Consider the following 16,836-nt stretch of genomic DNA (forward strand, 5'->3'; position numbering starts at 1 on the left):
GCCTGTAGCTTTCATCACTATAAACCTGCCACAACGGGAGATCACGTCTATCACTCACCTTGACCAGCACCCTGAACACTAGGGTGCATGCTTGCCTGTTAAGCCGCTTCAGTTGCGTCCAACTCTTTACGACCCCATGGACTGCAGCCCGCCAGGCTCCTCTGCCCATGGGATTCTCCAGGGAAGAAGACTGGAGTGGGTTGCCTTGTCCTCCTCCAGGGGATCTTCCTGACCTCAGGATCAAACCGGCATCTCCTGTGTCTACAGCATTGGCATGCGGGTTCTTTACCACTAGCGCCACCGGGGAAGCCCTTGAACACAAGGGTAGTCTATTTCAACTGACGTCAACTGGTTTTCCTAGGAATTCCATAGCCTCGCATTATGATCACATTTAAACAGCATTGAACCCAAATTCTCATACTAGGAGACTTGACAACTACTAAGCTGTGGGTAGAACACTATAAATAAATTCACTGATCTTGAGCATCAAAAGGTAAGAACTGAAAAATGGGAGCTCCTTTTACGAGACGATTTTACTGCATTTCTCCTGTATTCCTAACAACTAACAGTGCAATTTCCTATTTTTTTTTTTTTTTCATTTAAGACTAAAATTGAGTTTTATGTTTCATCAATCCAGGCACCTTCCCAGGTTGAGAGCAGAATTAGATGAAATGTCCTGTAAGGAGAAGAAGGACTTGGTGTTAGAAAAATCACGCTTGTGAGTTAGAGGGGTGAGATGGTGGGGGGGGGAGAGGGTATATCTATACAGACAGCTGAAACCAACACAACATTGTAAAGCAACTATCCTCCAATTAAAAATAAGCAAATAATACTTTAAAAATGCAAAAAAAAAGAAATAAAGCCTCATATTGTTAAAACAAAAAACAAACAAAAAAAAATAACAGTGAGGGGGGCTTCCTAGGTGGCTCACTGGTAAAGAATCTACCTGCAATGCCAGAGACCTGGGTCTGATCCCTGGGTCAGGAAGATCCCTGGAGGAGGGCATGGCAACCCACTTCAGTATTCTTCCCTGGAGAATCCCGTGGATAGAGGAGCCTGGTGGGTTGCAGTCCATGGGGTTGCAGAGTCAGATAAGACTTGGGGACTAAACAGCAATAACAAAAACAAAGAAATACAGCTGAATCCAAGCACAGGGGTTGACTATTTGTGTGACCTCGATCGATCCACTTCCACGCTCTCTCTGAGACTTCAACCACCTCCAAAATTTTAGGTTAAGAAGGATCTCTTAATTGGGTTTGTTATGAGAACCAGAAACAAATTATGAAAAGTGGCTGATAGGTACTGTCTCCCTTTAAGCCTTCCTTGTCCTGCCGGGACAAATGACTCACCTCCCCCAGAGGTCTTCTTTGCCAAAGCTTTAATCATCGTCATGTTTAGAAGGTAGACATGGCTTTCCCACACTGTCCACTTCACCTGGATTGATACGGCCGGGGGCTTACCAGAAGGACAAGAAAAAGCCCTGGGTCTTAGGATGAACCACAGCTGAAGTGCCCACTGGCTGTGGAAGGGAGCAAAGGGTAAACTTGTGTGGAAATTGTGCGTCTGCCTTTTAGAGTGAACGCCACCCTAACCTGGAGCACGCTGCTGGGGAGTGGTCCCTCCAGGACGCCTGCTCACGTGTCCAGTCGCACACAGGTTGGCCGTGGTCCTGAGTCTATTCTTCTTCTTGGCTTCTTTATTTGATGAATAGTCACTCTGGAAAATTGAGATTCCTTTCTGATTTTTCTTTTCCTTTTGCCTTTCATGTGTCTTTGTCAGTCATGCTCAGAAAAATGATCAAGCCCCATTCATTCTACATCGTAGTATTTCTCCAGTTCACCCCTCTTCTCTGCCTCCTTTGCTGTTGACTTGTTCAGATTCTCATCGCATTTTGTCAACATTACAGTCCCTTCCTGCCTTCCTGCCCTCAGTCTGCACTCTCTACTGCCTCCAAGTGAAAACATTTTCATGCATAAATTTCCTTGTGCTTCTGCTTAGTCGCTAAGTCATGGCCAACCCTTTGTAACCTAGTCGCTCAGTCGTGTCTGACTCACGGACTGTAGCCTGCCAGGCTCCTCTGTCCATGGGATATTTCAAGCTAGAATCCTGGCGTGGATTGCCATGTCCTTCTCCAGGGGATCTTCCCGATCCAGGGATCACACTCCTGTCTCTTGCGTCTCCTGTGACTTCATCCACTGGGTCACTGGGGATGCCCATAAAGCTCATTCTGCGGTATTATTTTTTAAAACATTTCCTCATGGCTTTCTCTTACACTGGGGATCAGATCCAGACTTCCAGGCTGGGTTATGAGGCCCACCTCTTGTCTCTCCATCCGTGAGGCTTGCCTGTATTTCTCTGTGACCTGCAGGAAGCTTCCTTCAGCTCCCATGTCTTTGCACGAGACCACAATTTCCATCTATGCTCTGACTGTTTGACTCCTACTTGATCATTTCTTGTTTGGTATTCATTCATTTGTCTGTGTTGGGTCTTAGTAGTGGCACACGGAGTCTTCGTTTCATCATACGAGTTCTTTCATGGAGGTGCACAGACTCTAGTTGCGGTTGGAGGACTTAGTTGCTTCAGGGCTTGTGGGATCTTAGTTCCCTGACCAGGGATCGAACCCACATTCCCTGCATTGAAAGGCAGACATTCTTAACCACTGGACCACCAGGGAAGTCCTTGAATTGATTACTAAGATGTGACTTTATCTGTGGAACTTTCATTTCCACCAACCAGAGTGAACTGTTCCATGGTCTGGTTTGCAAGCTCAGGACTTACCTCCGCCTTATAATTGTACATCCTTCTCCCACTCTGGGCTAGGAACTCCTGGAAAACAAGAAATACTTTTTTCGTTGTCTGTTTCCCCAAAGCGTAGCTTAGTTCTAGTGACAGGGAGGATTCTGTTTTTCTTTTTCCGATAAATGAAAAAAAGTCATAAATGTAGGCAGTTTATGTCTGTTTCATATAAACAGGATGAATGAGAATGTAAAATGTGCGTGAGTGTGTGTTAAGTCACTAAGTCATGTCCGACTGTTTGTGACCCCATGGACTGTAACCCGCCAGGCTTCCCTGTCCTTCACTATCTCCTGGAGTTTGCTTAAATATGCATACTCTTCTCAAAATAACAATAAAGCATTAGGTATTGATTTGAAACTTCAGGTTCTTTTTCTTTTTCTGAAAACTTCCATACAACATAAAAGAAGAAGAGAAATGTACGTAATGCTAATTTGACTACCATAAGAGATGGTTTTTATATCCAGAAATTTTCTTGGTGCTCATCCTGTGATTTAAAAACCAAACGCCATCCCTGCCCCCCCACACCTTGCTCTGATTTGAGCTTGACTGCAGAGCAGGACGGGGCCTCAGTCCCCTCCAGTGGGAGAGCGTCAGTGATCAGGGTGCACGTCGGGGGAGACCTGGGCGGGCGCCTTCAGGACGATGAGCGATGAGCCTCCCAGAGACTCTGTGACCAGGACACAAACAACCCTGCACCCAAGCCTCTGTGCTTTCCTTCCAGTGTCACAAAAAGTAAATTTTCACTTTCCACTCACCTTGGAGAAGAGCTTGAGGGAGGAAGAGAAGAGTAATTGATGGGTCAAGTTTGCAGCCAAAAAGGAAGAGAGCAGGCATTGATCAGTTTCCAGGAGTGAAATCACGTGCTGATTGGATGCATTAAACACATATTTTGCAGGATCTAGCTGTTATTTGTCACCGCATGTGTGTGCGTGCTAAGTTACTACAGTCGTGTCTGACTCTGCAATCCCATGGACTGTAGCCCACCAGGCTCCCCTGTCCCTGGGATTCTCCAGGCAAGAACACTGGAGTGCGCTGCCATTTCCTCCTCCAGGGGATCTTCCCAACCCAGGATCGAACCCTTGACTCTTGTGTCTTCTGTATTAGCAGGTGGATTCTTTACTATCAGAGACAGCTGGAAAGCCCCCATTACAATGTATGTAAATCTTCTAACCCAAAAAAAGTCAAAGTCATTGTTTGCAATGTATTCTGAGAGTATTATCATAGTAGTTTTCACATTCTCTGACAGTTTCCCTCAGTCATTTTGAAAAGAAAATTTCTTTGTCAGTCATTGCAATAAATTAGTAAATTCAAGTTTTCACTAGAAATTTAAAGGGTCTTAGTTGCTCTAATAATGCAATATTTAATATATCTTACATTTTTAATATAGTTTGTTCTGATGAGATGATTTGTTTCCCTTTTCAATTCCGAGAATCACAGGACAGGCTACATGATTTAACAACAAAAACCCTGACATGGGTATAGCTCATTTTAAAATCTAAAAGTTGAGCGATCAAGAGAGCAAAGGACAGGCAGAAAAAGAGAGGGACAGAGAGAGAAGCGGAGATGGCAGGGGTTGGGGGGTGTGGAGAAAGAGAGAGGACAGGAGAGACACGAGGAGGGAGAAGGAAAAGGAGGAAGAACTCAGAGTAAATGCAGGTCATTAAACCTGCTTGTAACAACCTGAAGAGTTTGTCTGGTATGTGCTGAGCCTAACAGATGAGTAGGGAGGTTTTAATTTCAAGAGTTTTAGTGAACATGGGTATGACTCTGCAGAAATCCATATGAAATGTGAAGAGAACTAGGAAGCTAAAGAAAAGAGTTTCTAAAAACCCACAGGAATTAAATAAAAAGGTACATTGTCTTAAAGGGAAAGGGAAACACCAAAAACTGCCAAATTTGAGACTCTAATTATGGTAAAAAATAAAAAATACCCGAGAAGTTTTTACATATGTTTTATATATTCATTCATCATGCTGTGTATTTTGCATATCCAAACTCTGATTTCATTGCATCACATCTGGGGAAAAGAAAGCTGCATTAAATCAAAGCACTGGCTCATCTTGACTTCTACTTAAGTTTCACCAGGAATTTCACCAAAACTGAGTCACTGCTTAAAGACTTAGAAAAGAGCTTTGTTCCTTTCAGTTTTCCCTTGCTGATAACGCTTGCACACCCTTTAGATTAAGGAGAAGGAAAAAAATAGATGGTATTATTTCTAGCATTTAAAAACAGTGACATCTTTGGCAAGGGCTTAGCAATAGCCGTGGTTAGATCACTAGGTCATCATAGGGCTTATCCGGGGCCATCACAAAGGTGGACGTTGAGCCAAGAGGGCGCTGGGCCAATCTCAGCTACCCAGACTGCCTTCGGTCCACGGTGGTGGGCCACTGACCTCTGGACAGATTGATAACAACAGCAGAAATTTTCTCCTTAACAGTGTTGCTCCATTTTTTTCATGCTATATACAGATATAGCCAAGAATAAAATATAAAAATGATACACAGAGAAAAAGTCATTATGCTTAGTACTGAAAACCTGAAAGGTACCTAGACTATTTTCTGAGACTCAGTCAACAAGATGATCAAACCTAATATGCATATTTTCAAAAAGAAGTTTAGCCAGTGCTATTTTGAGCGGGGTCAACTGTGACAGCAATATGGTGGAAGTGAAAGAGCTAATTAATTTAAAAAGAATAATCTATCAGCCAGAGAAACAAGGCGTGAACAAACCTTGGCAATGTCTTTAGATCTTTTTAGTGTTTTTAATATTTAATATTTTAAGGGGTTAAGTTTGACATTAAGAAGTGAAGCGTTTCTCTAGCTGCTAGCATACCATGTGGAGGCGCTGTGAAACGTGTGTGTTTTCACGTCTCTTAGAACTGAGTGCCACTCCTACCTAGGCTCTATGCTTCTGTTTACTTAGAAATTGTACGTGAGCGAATTTAGAATAAGAATTTTAAAATGATATATGTGTTTGCATAGTTGTCCCTGTTTTTAATATATCACACATCATTAACAGAACTGAAAAAGTGGAAATATTAAGTTTCGGTGCAAATATTAAAAAGCCTATTATTGATCTGGAAACTAAAGGAAGAAAAGATAAGGAGAAAAAGTAGAAGAGCAATCAAGCCTCCCCCGCTTCCTCCACCAGACGGCTTGCAGGATTGAACCCAGCGCCAGGGAGTGAAAGTGCTAAATCCTAACCGCCAGGCCACCAGATGCCCCACTCTCTCTATAAAAAGCTGCCATAGATCTATACCCCTTTCTCCTTAAACACACATGCGTGCGCAGAGAGTCAGGTACCCACCCACAGTTCTAGTGAAAAGAAGATGCGCTCTTCGTTTCTTTGCAGGTTGTATACCTCCTGGAGCAACAACACTGTGAATTAGGCTATCACCAGGAAAGGACTAAAACAATGCCCGAGACCGTCGGTATTTTAATGTTGTCCAGATGCCTAATGTCATTTGCCAGTTCAGCTTTGGCATATGGATCTGACACCCACTACATCTTTTGTGTTTTTTTTTCTTCCTGATAAAAGTGAGGGGTTTTTTCATTCATACAACATCCATTTTTACTTTCCTTCCTGCCTGCCTGCCTGCCTGCCTGTTATTTTCCTTTTTATTTTAACGACTATGTTCATGTGGCTCAGTCACTTCACTCACGTCCGACTCTTTGCGACCACACGGACTGGAGCCTGCCAGGCTCCTCTGTCCATGGGATTCTCCAGGCAAGAGTACTGGAATGGGTTGCCATGCCCTCCTGCAGGGGATCTTCCTGACCCAGGGATCGAACCCTCCTGCTTTTCAGGGATTGTCTCCTGCTTTGCAGGCAGATTATTTACCGCAGAGCCACCGGGGAGGCCCCGTCAATGACTACAGGTTCTAATAATTGATGGTACGAATTCATTGATAAGGAACTAAATTCATTTTTTCTAATAATGTTGTCATTTAAAAGAACAACTGTGGCTTACTATTTGCAGGTTAGGAGAACAATATTATCTTTTTAATGAAAGAAAAGTCCACATAATGTATCACCGAACATCAATGCAATAGGAATAATATAGAACTCCACTGATGTTATCTGACATTTGGTTTTGCAGTATCAACATATTCTTCAAACTGGGATTTCTCTATTGTAGGGAAAAAAAGACAATAATAAATATAGAGAAGTCTGTTTCATACGTTTGTGGAAAAATTGTTATTTTCTTGATTTTCAACTTGTTTTCAGAAATAATTGTTTTAAAAGCTGGCTTAAGCTTCTATATTCAAAAAACTAAGGTCATGACATCTGGTCCCATCACTTCATTGCAAATAGATACGGGAAAAGTGGAAACAGTGACAGATTTTATTTTCTTGGGCTCCAAAATCACTACAGATGGTGACTGCAGCCATAAATTAAAAGATGCTTGCTCCTTGGAAGAAAAGCTTTGACAAACCTAGACAGTATATTAAAAAGCAGAGACATCACTGTGTCGACAAAGGTCAGTATAGTCAAGGCTGTGGTTTTTCCAGCAGTCATGTAGAGATGTGAGAGGTGGACCATAAAGAAGGCTGAGAACCAGAGAATTAATGCTTTCAAACTGTGGTGTTGGAGAAGACTCTTGAGAGTCCCTTGGACTGCCAGGAGAACAAACCAGTCAATAATAAAGGAAATCAACCCTAAATATTCATTGGAAGGACTGAAGCTGAAACTCCAATACTTTGGCCACCTGATTCAAAGAGCTGACTTCAAATTGACCAGAAAAGACCTCAATGCTGGGAAAAATTGAAGGCCAGAGGAGAAGGGGTTGACAGAGGATGAGATGTTTGAATGGCATCATCTACACAATGGACATGAGTTTGAACAAACTCCAGGAGATGGTGAAGGACCATCCCACCAGGCTGGGAAGCCTGGTGCGCTGCAGTTCATGAGGTCACAAACAGTTGGACACGACTTAATGACTGAACAACAACAACAGTATTGTAACCCATTATCTACCATTCAGTGGACACCCAGCATGAGGAAAAGAGAATAAGATGATGACAAAGGTGTAGGGTCTGAATTTTTTCTGTGCAGAACATCAAGCATGTTATCAAGTAGGAGAACCACTGCTAATGATCCTTGGATGTAGCGAGATCTGTATTCTCGGTGAGTTTACATGCTCAGTCGTGTCCGACTCTTTGCAAAACCATGGACTGCAGTCCGCCGGGCTCTTCTGTCTTTGGCATTCTCAATGGCTGTTCCTTAATTTTGTCAACAAGTCAGTGTCTACTTGAATCCATTAGGTGATCACCGGAAAAGCTGCTTTAGCTCACCGAGTCAGTGCAAAGGCCACGGGGAAGTGATTACACATTTACCATCACGAACACTGGGTACAGAGAGCCCTCTCACCGTGGAGCACACGGCAAGCAAAGACTGGACCAGAATTACAGACCATTCTAGCGCAGGCTGACAAGACTTTCCCCTCCCGGCCCCGCCCTCCCCTCCTCACCTAGACGAGAAGTGCATACTCAGACACTGCGTTCTTTCTCCCAGCTCTTGAACTTGCCTTTTGGAGGACTTACCTCTTACGGAGAGTAGTGGTGGTTTCGGTTTCCCTCTTTACGCCGCCACGTACCCAAACCAAAGCTAAAACAGGGGCAAGTGGAACCTTCCAGTCCCCTTCTATTGGACGAGAACCTCAATTACGTGCACAGAGATTAGTACGCACAGAAAATGAAATCCTGTTGTCAAGGGATGCTATGTGTCAGCGTTTGGCCCAGGGCCTAGAAGCGTTAAGTTCTTGGCATCCCAGGAAGAGTGGGTGCAGCTTGCATCTGGGTTGTTGCGTCATCTTCCTGAAGGAGTAGAAACGCCTCTGGCAAGAACAGAAGAGGCAGGAGGAACACTGAGGGAAGGGACAGCAGCGGGGCGGTATTTGCTGGGCAGAGGGAGATGAAGGTCAGGACACACTTTGCTCTGGTCATTTATCTTAAAGTCACGAAGAGGTCAGTGGAAAAGGAGTTCAGCTGCTAGGTTCCTCCTCCGGAGTCCTCATCCATCCCTCCCCCTCCAGTGGTCACGGCTCTCTCCCTCTTCTCATCGTACCCTCAACTCCACTGAAGTCTGTAATCCACCACTAGTGAGGTGTTACCAAAACCCTCTTCTCAAAGTGTCACGAAATGCAACGCAGTTACTCTGGCCCCCAGCCACTCCCCACCCACTGTCCCCAGAAATAGCACCATCGTTTCCATATGTTACAAATACTGCGCCTGTGTGTGTGCATGTGTGAATGTGTGTTTGCATTTGCATAAAAAACAATTTTCAAAAAAGGAACGAAAACTGGAGAATTTTGCATTTTGGGTTTTTTTTTTTGTTTTTTTTTTGTATTTGCGCAGACCGTTTTAGGATTTTCAGTCTCAACAAAACACTAGTAAAACAAAGAATCTAATAAAATATTTGTGCATGTACTGCTAAACAATTCTAGCAATTTTATTAAGCAATACCTTTATTATTTTGAATATTCTTAACAGACTGGAACAAAACAGGTTTTTGTTTTTTTTATTCAAAACAAAATATGCATACTGTAACGCGTGTCGCAGAGTTAGGTATGATGCAGAGATTAAAGTTTTGTTTCAACAAAAACAAATGCCTGGGGGAATTTCATAGCTAGAAAGTTAAGAACTAAATTTTGTTCGCTAAGAGGACCTGTTCCACGGTTTACCTTCGTCTCCCAGCTGTACCGCAGTCATCCCTGAATCGCAGTTCCCGAGTGTAGTTAGAGAATAGTAAGGAATGTGTAGTGGTTATTTTTTTAAAATTATTTGTTTTGTTTGTTTTAAAAACAGCCCTTATTAACTCTTCCTCTCACTGATTCTACTGTAAACTCATAAAAGCCTTGTTTGTTTGTTTTTAAGAAAGCAAATTCATAGACAATCAGCGGGTGAAATGTTCCCACAGAAAGGAAAAATACAAACAGAGCGATCCGAGTTCCCCTCTCGTCTTCAACTAGCTAGAGCATGTGAGGGTGACAACGATTCTGCACTTGAATGAAAATGGCTACCCTATTTTTTGAAAAGAAGGTCTTTTCCATAATGCTGAATTGCATACACTTTATACCTGGAGGAATTAAAAACCCTGTGTGGAGGAGTACCAGGGTGAAACGGCCTAGATTCTGTATGCAGCAGGTGTCTACGTACGTCTGCCAAATCACCCGCAACAGAAATGGAGGAAAGAGAAGTCCAGATTTGAGTCCTCGGAGTCCTGTCCTCTTGACCGTGGGCGGCACGTGCTCGAGTATTCCCACGACAGAACTGAAATCCTACTGAAAGCCCAGCCGCCTTTGGGCTTCGGGGGGCAGGGGGTGTCCCCACCTCCTCACACCCCCTACCCTCGGCGGCTGCCTCCAGCCACCTGACCAGCGAGGAAGGTCCGGGGCCTTTGGGATGAACCCAACGGAGTTCAAGGTAATTTTCTTTGCTTTTTTATTTTCAACATAAAGATGTGTTAACTGTCTGATGCCACCTGTTAAGGAGAGCACTTGTTTGTTCAGCTAGAAGGGGGCCCCCCTTTCTGCAACAGCGGCTCAGAGGCCCAGCGGAGCAGGCGCTGCGCCCACCGCGGCGGCGACAAGGACTGAAGCAAGCGGATGGCATCTGCTGGAGGGAGTCCCCCGGCGGGCGGGCTCGGGGGTGGGGGTGGGGGGCGTGGGTTCCTTAGGCAGGAGGGGGAGTTAGGGAGCTTTTTATTTTCTTCTTGTTTTCTTTTTTTTTTTTTTTTTTGTCTTTTTTTTTCTTTTTATGATTTTTTTGTGTGTTTGTGTGTGTGTTGTAGTTTTTTTTTTGTTTTTTTGTTTTTGTTTTTTTTTGCTATACCGCAAGGTCATAGCTGTCATTCCGCTAATAGAAACAGACAGGACAGGAAACAGAACTATCTGATGAACACACACAGTGACTAGAAATATATATATATATATAGAGAGAGAGAGAGAGAGAGAGAGAGACAGTGAAAAGACTTAGTTTACCTCTGAGAAACCATCCCCCCAAATAAAGCCTGTATTAACAAGTGCAAAAACAAAACAAACAGATAAACTCAAGTCCAAAGGAAAGCAAAGAAAACCTCCAAACATTAAAACACAGTGTATAAAATGCTGTGAGAAATCGAAGTCACTTTCCAGCTTTTTAGTCCGTAAAAAGCTGTGTGTGTGTGTGTGTATGTGTGGTGTGTGTGTGTGTGTATGTGTGGTGTGTGTGTGTGTGTGTGTGTGTGTGTGTGTGTGTGTGTGTGTGTGTGTGTGGTGTATGTGTCTCCTGGTTTGGATTCAGGCCATCCAGGCCCTGCGCGAAGGGATGCGCGCTCAGGTCCGGTACCCAGGCGGGGATGCGCGGGCGGGCGGCCGGGGTGGCGAGGATGCTCCAGGGTGCGGAGTCCCTACTCCTCGCTGGCTGAGCGTTCGTCCAGCGCGTGGACGCCCCCGACGCCCAGGGCAGTGGCGTTGTGCGCCGCCGAGGCCGTGAGGACCGTGTGGAGAAGCATCAGCACGAGGACGCACAGTCTAAGTCTGCTGGGGCCCAGCCTGGGCGCCGACGAGGCCGAGAGCGACGTCCGGGGGCAGGCGCCGCCTCTGTCCACCGCCCCCTTGGAGGGGCTCTTGGGTTTCGCTTCTCTCCTGACGTCACAGCATTCTGGTTCATCATTGGTTAGAAAGGTTTCGTAGAGCCCTGGGTGGGGGATGAAGAAAGCGCAGGGTTAGCCGGCGGGAAGGTGGACAGGAAGGCGCTCAGAGCGGAGGGCAGCGGATGCCCTACTGTCTGACCCACCGGATCGTCACAGCGAGTGTAGAGGAAAGTCACGACACTACAGTCTGGGTCAGTGGCCCCCAGTGCTCTCAAACCAGCACTCTCAGGCTCCTCGCTGTTCTTTTTTGGACTCTTGGTGGTCACCCTCTGAAAGTTCTGGCTTGTGATGGGTATTCGGGGATGAAAGATTTCATTACGTCCAAATCAGAATCCCACGTTCTGGATCCATGTGGTGACACCAGAGACATTCAGCCACCTTTTTTTTTTTTTTTTTTTAATTTAATAGGACTGTGATTAATTAACACAATGCATAAAGTGACACCACCTAGTTATACTTTAGCATATTTAGGATATTTCATTTAGGAAACAACCACCCCACTGTAATACCAGAGCTACAGGGACCATGTCAATAATCACTTCCTTTCTGCAACCTCACCATGGTTCACATCTCCCTTTCTTGGTGAATCGGCTTAACCATCTACACACCAAGTGGGTGACCCTTTTCCAAATACATCTCTTATTCTTCCATTTGCTGTTATCCTATTGATGACTGCTTAAACTGAAGCCTTTATTGTCTTCCGCCTGGACCTCTGCCCCATGGTTCCCCCTTTCCAATCCTCCAGCATTGCTTTTCAGTAATTGTGGATGTAACTCATCTCTCACTCTCTTATTTTCTCTTTTTTTTCCTTCCCTAGTCACAGAATCTCAGTCTCTCTTCTCTTTCCCCTTCTTCCTCTAAAATTACACACTGCTCTTACTTTTAAATTGACAAATGGATATTTTGGAAACTTTTGAGGGGTGAAAAAAATAAAACAACTGGCTATCTATAACCTTTCCAATCTCGTTTCTTGTTACATCATATATAACATTTTTATGAGGTTACTTAAACCATTTTGTATCTCTTTTTTTTTACTTGACTGAAACATTTTCTCATGAGAGCATGGTGTTTCTACACAAATGTTATTGTTACTCTCAAGCTTGAAAACTTAAAAATGACGATAGAGCAGCTGTAAGGATTAAATATGATTATGTATGTAAAGTGCTTGACTCAGGACATAGCACAGAGAAATAACTTGAAATTATTTATTTCAAGCTACTCTGAATTGTAATCATTATTGTTAATAATGTCTCAGGCTTCCCCGGTGGCTCAGATAGTAAAGAATCCGCCTGCCAAAGCAGGGGACCCGGGTTCCATCCCTGGGTCAGGAAAGTCCCCTTGGTGAAGGGAATGGCTACGCACTCCAGTATTCTTGCCTGGAGAATCCCATGGACAGAGGAGCCTGGAGGGCTACAGTCCATGTGGTCGAAAAGAGTTGGACACGACTAAGGGACTAGCATACACAATAATGTCTCATTGACTCTACTTAATTCATGAAATCTAGTCTCCTATCTTCTCTTTCAGACTCACTGCTCAGGGCTCCAGACATCCTGGCAGTTCTCAGAACATGTGACACTTTCACCCAAATCTGTACCACACAGCCCAAGCTTTCTTTCTGGAATTTTCTCCATCAACTCACAACTTTAATTTCTACTTCAATAGAGCAATTTTATTTTTTCTCTTAATCACAGTTGCTCATTTTCATGTCAATTTCCTTACTTATATGTCACTATACAAGCAAAAACTATATAGTATCAACCTCACATTCCCAATATGTTGCAGAATGTCTGAATAAAATAGATACTTAATGAGATTTGTTACATGAATAAACTCAATATATATTTACTCAGTAAAAGAGTCTGTTAAATAATATATTATACAATGCAATCTTCATTTCTTAAAAAAAATGACCAAGGTATCCTTATAATGATGCTTACAATAGTCATTTCTTCTTAGGCATTCAAAGGTAAACTTCACCTTCGCCTAGGTAGAATATGGAAAAAAAACTGAATTAATGAGGTCTGCAGCTCCGACATTTTTATTGTATGATATTTTCTTTTTTCAAATAAGATACCTCATTGGTAGACTAGTCATTTATTGAAGCATATGTTTTTCAAAATTATATTCTTCAAAGAAGAGAGTATATAGTTAAGATTATAACAATAGAAATCTAAAGGGCATTTAGATCAACATTTTGGAATGCTAACAGTAAGAATACTGAATACGCTTAACAATGTCATCCAAATAACAAGTTCTTCCCAAGTTGCTCAGAACCAGCTTGCTGATTTATACCTGAAGTCATTTCAGAAAAAAATAAGGTAATTCATTCAGGTCAATACATGTACTCTTCTTGACTAAAAAATTAATACTCTTTCCCTTTTCCATTTGTTAAGATCAGAGTTATACATTCATATTAGTCATCACATACTTCTACAAGATACTTTATTAAAAAATTCATCCACTGTCCCATCTCAAATTCTTCCTCCTAAGAGGCAAATATTGCTCTTCTTTTCTTTCTTTCTATACTAGCTCCATTTCTGGAAATAACCTGCCTTATGCTTTTCTTGATTTTTCATTTTTTTTTATCACTGTCTATAGATCTCCCCCTCCCCAGGACATGTGAGGATAAAACATTCATTCTGATCCTTCTCCAGGCAAAAGTAACCCACATTTCTCTATGGTGTAGCAAGTTTAATAGACATGTTCCTTAATTAGGATGCTGCAAAAACAAGTCTCAACTCAGATGTGCAGTGAACTTTCATTTTCTGTTCTTATTCCGGTTTTTCCTAGAGATAACAATTATCTTAGAGTTTTCTACGTACTTACTAATTCAACATCCAGTACTTTGCCAAGTATTTCCTATCAGCTTTATTTTCCTAAACTATTTCCTGTAGTCTTTAACCATCTGGGCTGGCTGCTTTTATGCCTAATGCACAGATTCCAGCCTGAAAACTCCAATGAACTACCCTCTTCGCAATGCTGGCAGCCCCCCTCCTTTCTCTTTTTCCATATTCCTCTTAGCTCATTTTGGTGGACCAGGCATCTAGTATTTTCATAAGAACAAATTCTGGAGTAAGTTTCTGAGAAGCTGTATGCCTAAAATGCTTATCTCACATTTAATTGATCATTTGGCTGATCGTAGAATTCCGGTCTAGAAATTCTTATCCTTCAGATTTATTTCATCATTCCTCCCATAATTTTTCCCCATGTGGCTCAGTGGTAAAGAATCCGCCTGCCAATGCAGGAAATACAGGAGACTCGGGTTTGATCCCCGGGTCGGGAAGATCCCCTGGAGGAGGAAATGGCAACCCACTGCAGGATTCTTGCCTGGAGAATCCCATGGACGGAGGAGCCTGGTGGGCTACAGTCCATGAGGCTGCAAAGGGTTGGATATGACTGAGAGACTAACTAACACCATATAATAATTTTATTGAGGTAGGCTCCTTTTAAAAATGATGACACTGTGATTTCCAAGAGCTCTTTTATATACACTCTGAATGTTTTCCGAGGTGGCTGTTCCCCCGTCGCAGTTGCCGTGTACGCTTGTATCGCTGAGGTTCTCACGGCGCTTTTGCTTTGTCGTGATTCATTTCCTCCCAGTGTGTGTTCTGTTTTCTCCAGGTTGCTTTCTCTTCTTTGTTTGCCTCTTGTTTTTCTTTTTAACGTGGCAAGCCCTGCTCATGTCTGTCACCCGGTCCAACAGTTTTTTCCAACCCTTTCCAAAAACTAGGGTTCCCCTCCCACAAGGGAGCATGCCAGCATTTTTCTCTGCCGAGGGAGCATGGGTCGTAGAGATGGCACTGTCTCATAAACACACTTCCGCCTGGTCCCCTTATGTTGTCACCTCCTCCGAAGTGTTCCATGGTGTCCATTCCTGTGTCTGGCTGGAGTCTTGTTGAGAAATATAGTGACTCCTTGCTTCCTGTCTGCTGCTTTAGCGTCCGTTTCCCCAGGCATCGGCAAATCCTTTCACAGGCACTGATATTCTTTCTGGCTTCTATGAGGGCTCGGTGGTTGTCGCCTCATCCAGCCTTCCGTCTTTTTGGATTTATTCCTGGTAACAGTGTCTTTCTCGCGGGTCTGCTGGGAAAGCTTTGCTGCGCTCTTCCCTCCATCCGTCTGCTCTGTCCCCGTGTCTGGTCACCCCTCCAGCCAGGACTGCTGCCTGCAGCTGGATCCAGCCTGTCTCGGGGTCTCCCCAGAAACTCCCCGAGGCTGAGCACAGGCCCCGGGCAGCCGCCTCCAACAATCAGGGCACCTGTGAAAGCCAAACCAGCCTCGGATTTTTTTTCCCATCTGCTGAATCTGTGTTCCCTTACTCCTTCACAGGTGTGGTTCCGAGTTCCTCCTGCCAGACCACCTGGACCCAGACACTTCCTGGGAGAGCCAACTTAGGGCAACTAACTCTTCCTCCTCATTCAAAGGAGCCATAAGGACATAGTACCAAATGAAAAGAAAGAATTTTTCAAATAATAATCTCATTGCACAAATACATAAGGGGATGAACAAAGGACAAACGTCAATTTTCAGTTAATGAAATGTTGTTCTGATATATTTTGCTACAAACTCTTCTCTCCGCAATCTCTAATGAACCATTATCTATCTGACACTGAATTATAATAACTATATTCTTGATCTTTTTATATTTTTCTCTGTACTGTACTGTACGTTGAAGAGTTTCACAATGATTTGAAAGGACAGTTCAATTCACTTACACTTCTGTCAGGCCTGCAGTGCCTGTTCTTGCCTTCATCATCATGTAACAACATTTGCAAACATTTAAAAGTGTTTCTTCACCATTTCCTTTGTTGTCTATCATTTACTATGTGAATTTAAGTGCATATCTTCTAATTTGTTAAATATGTGCAGTTATTAATTCTATTAGAACTTACCTTTTATTTAAAAAAAATAACACATTTGGACAGGTTTGTCTAATTATCAGGATCACTGATGAGGAAGTTTTCAAAATTTTATTTCTTTCCATTTCTAATCCCTCATCATTTTTGAGGCTATAATCAGACGTTTGAAACTTATTTATTATCAAATTACTAACATTTTGTATCTTCCCCTCAATGATTATTAATAACATTTGCATATTGTTTTAAATGTACCTTACTGAAGGATTATTCAGTGGCATTTAATAAAAACTTACTAAGAGCTAATTTAGGCAACAAAACCAAACCAAACTGAGAACAGTTAATGGGAGGAATATGACAAAAATTCAAGGCTCTTCTAAAGTCAAAACTATGGTTTTGACTAGTAGTCATGTATGAATGGGATGTGAGAGTTGGACCATAAAGAAGGCTGAGCACCGAAGAATTGATGCTTTTGAACTGTGGTGCTGGAGAAGACTCCTGAGAATCCCTTGGAGAGGAAGGAGATCAAACCAGTCAGTTTTAAAGAAATC

The 16,836-nt window shown here is 43.0% G+C and overlaps 1 protein-coding gene and 1 long non-coding RNA gene across 2 annotated transcripts in view; both read right to left on the reverse strand.

The window, feature by feature from the left end:
- Positions 1-529: 529 nt before the first annotated feature.
- LOC133049288 (uncharacterized) lies at positions 530-8,471 on the reverse strand. Its single transcript, XR_009691285.1, has 3 exons — positions 8,339-8,471; positions 2,779-2,826; positions 530-676 (listed from the first exon to the last, which is right to left on the reverse strand). It is a non-coding gene; the product is annotated as an uncharacterized LOC133049288 (long non-coding RNA).
- A 2,033-nt stretch (positions 8,472-10,504) lies between these two features.
- The window catches only part of NALF1 (NALCN channel auxiliary factor 1), a 587,247-nt gene continuing 580,915 nt past the window's right edge, over positions 10,505-16,836 (reverse strand). The window contains exon 3 of the mRNA XM_061133274.1: positions 10,505-11,473. Coding sequence (XP_060989257.1) covers positions 11,184-11,473 — 290 coding nt within the window. The 3' untranslated portion in view covers positions 10,505-11,183. The remainder of the gene's footprint in view (positions 11,474-16,836) is intronic.

Source organism: Dama dama, chromosome 30 (assembly GCF_033118175.1).
Source record: "Dama dama isolate Ldn47 chromosome 30, ASM3311817v1, whole genome shotgun sequence".
In the NCBI taxonomy this organism is placed as follows: Eukaryota; Metazoa; Chordata; class Mammalia; order Artiodactyla; family Cervidae; genus Dama; species Dama dama.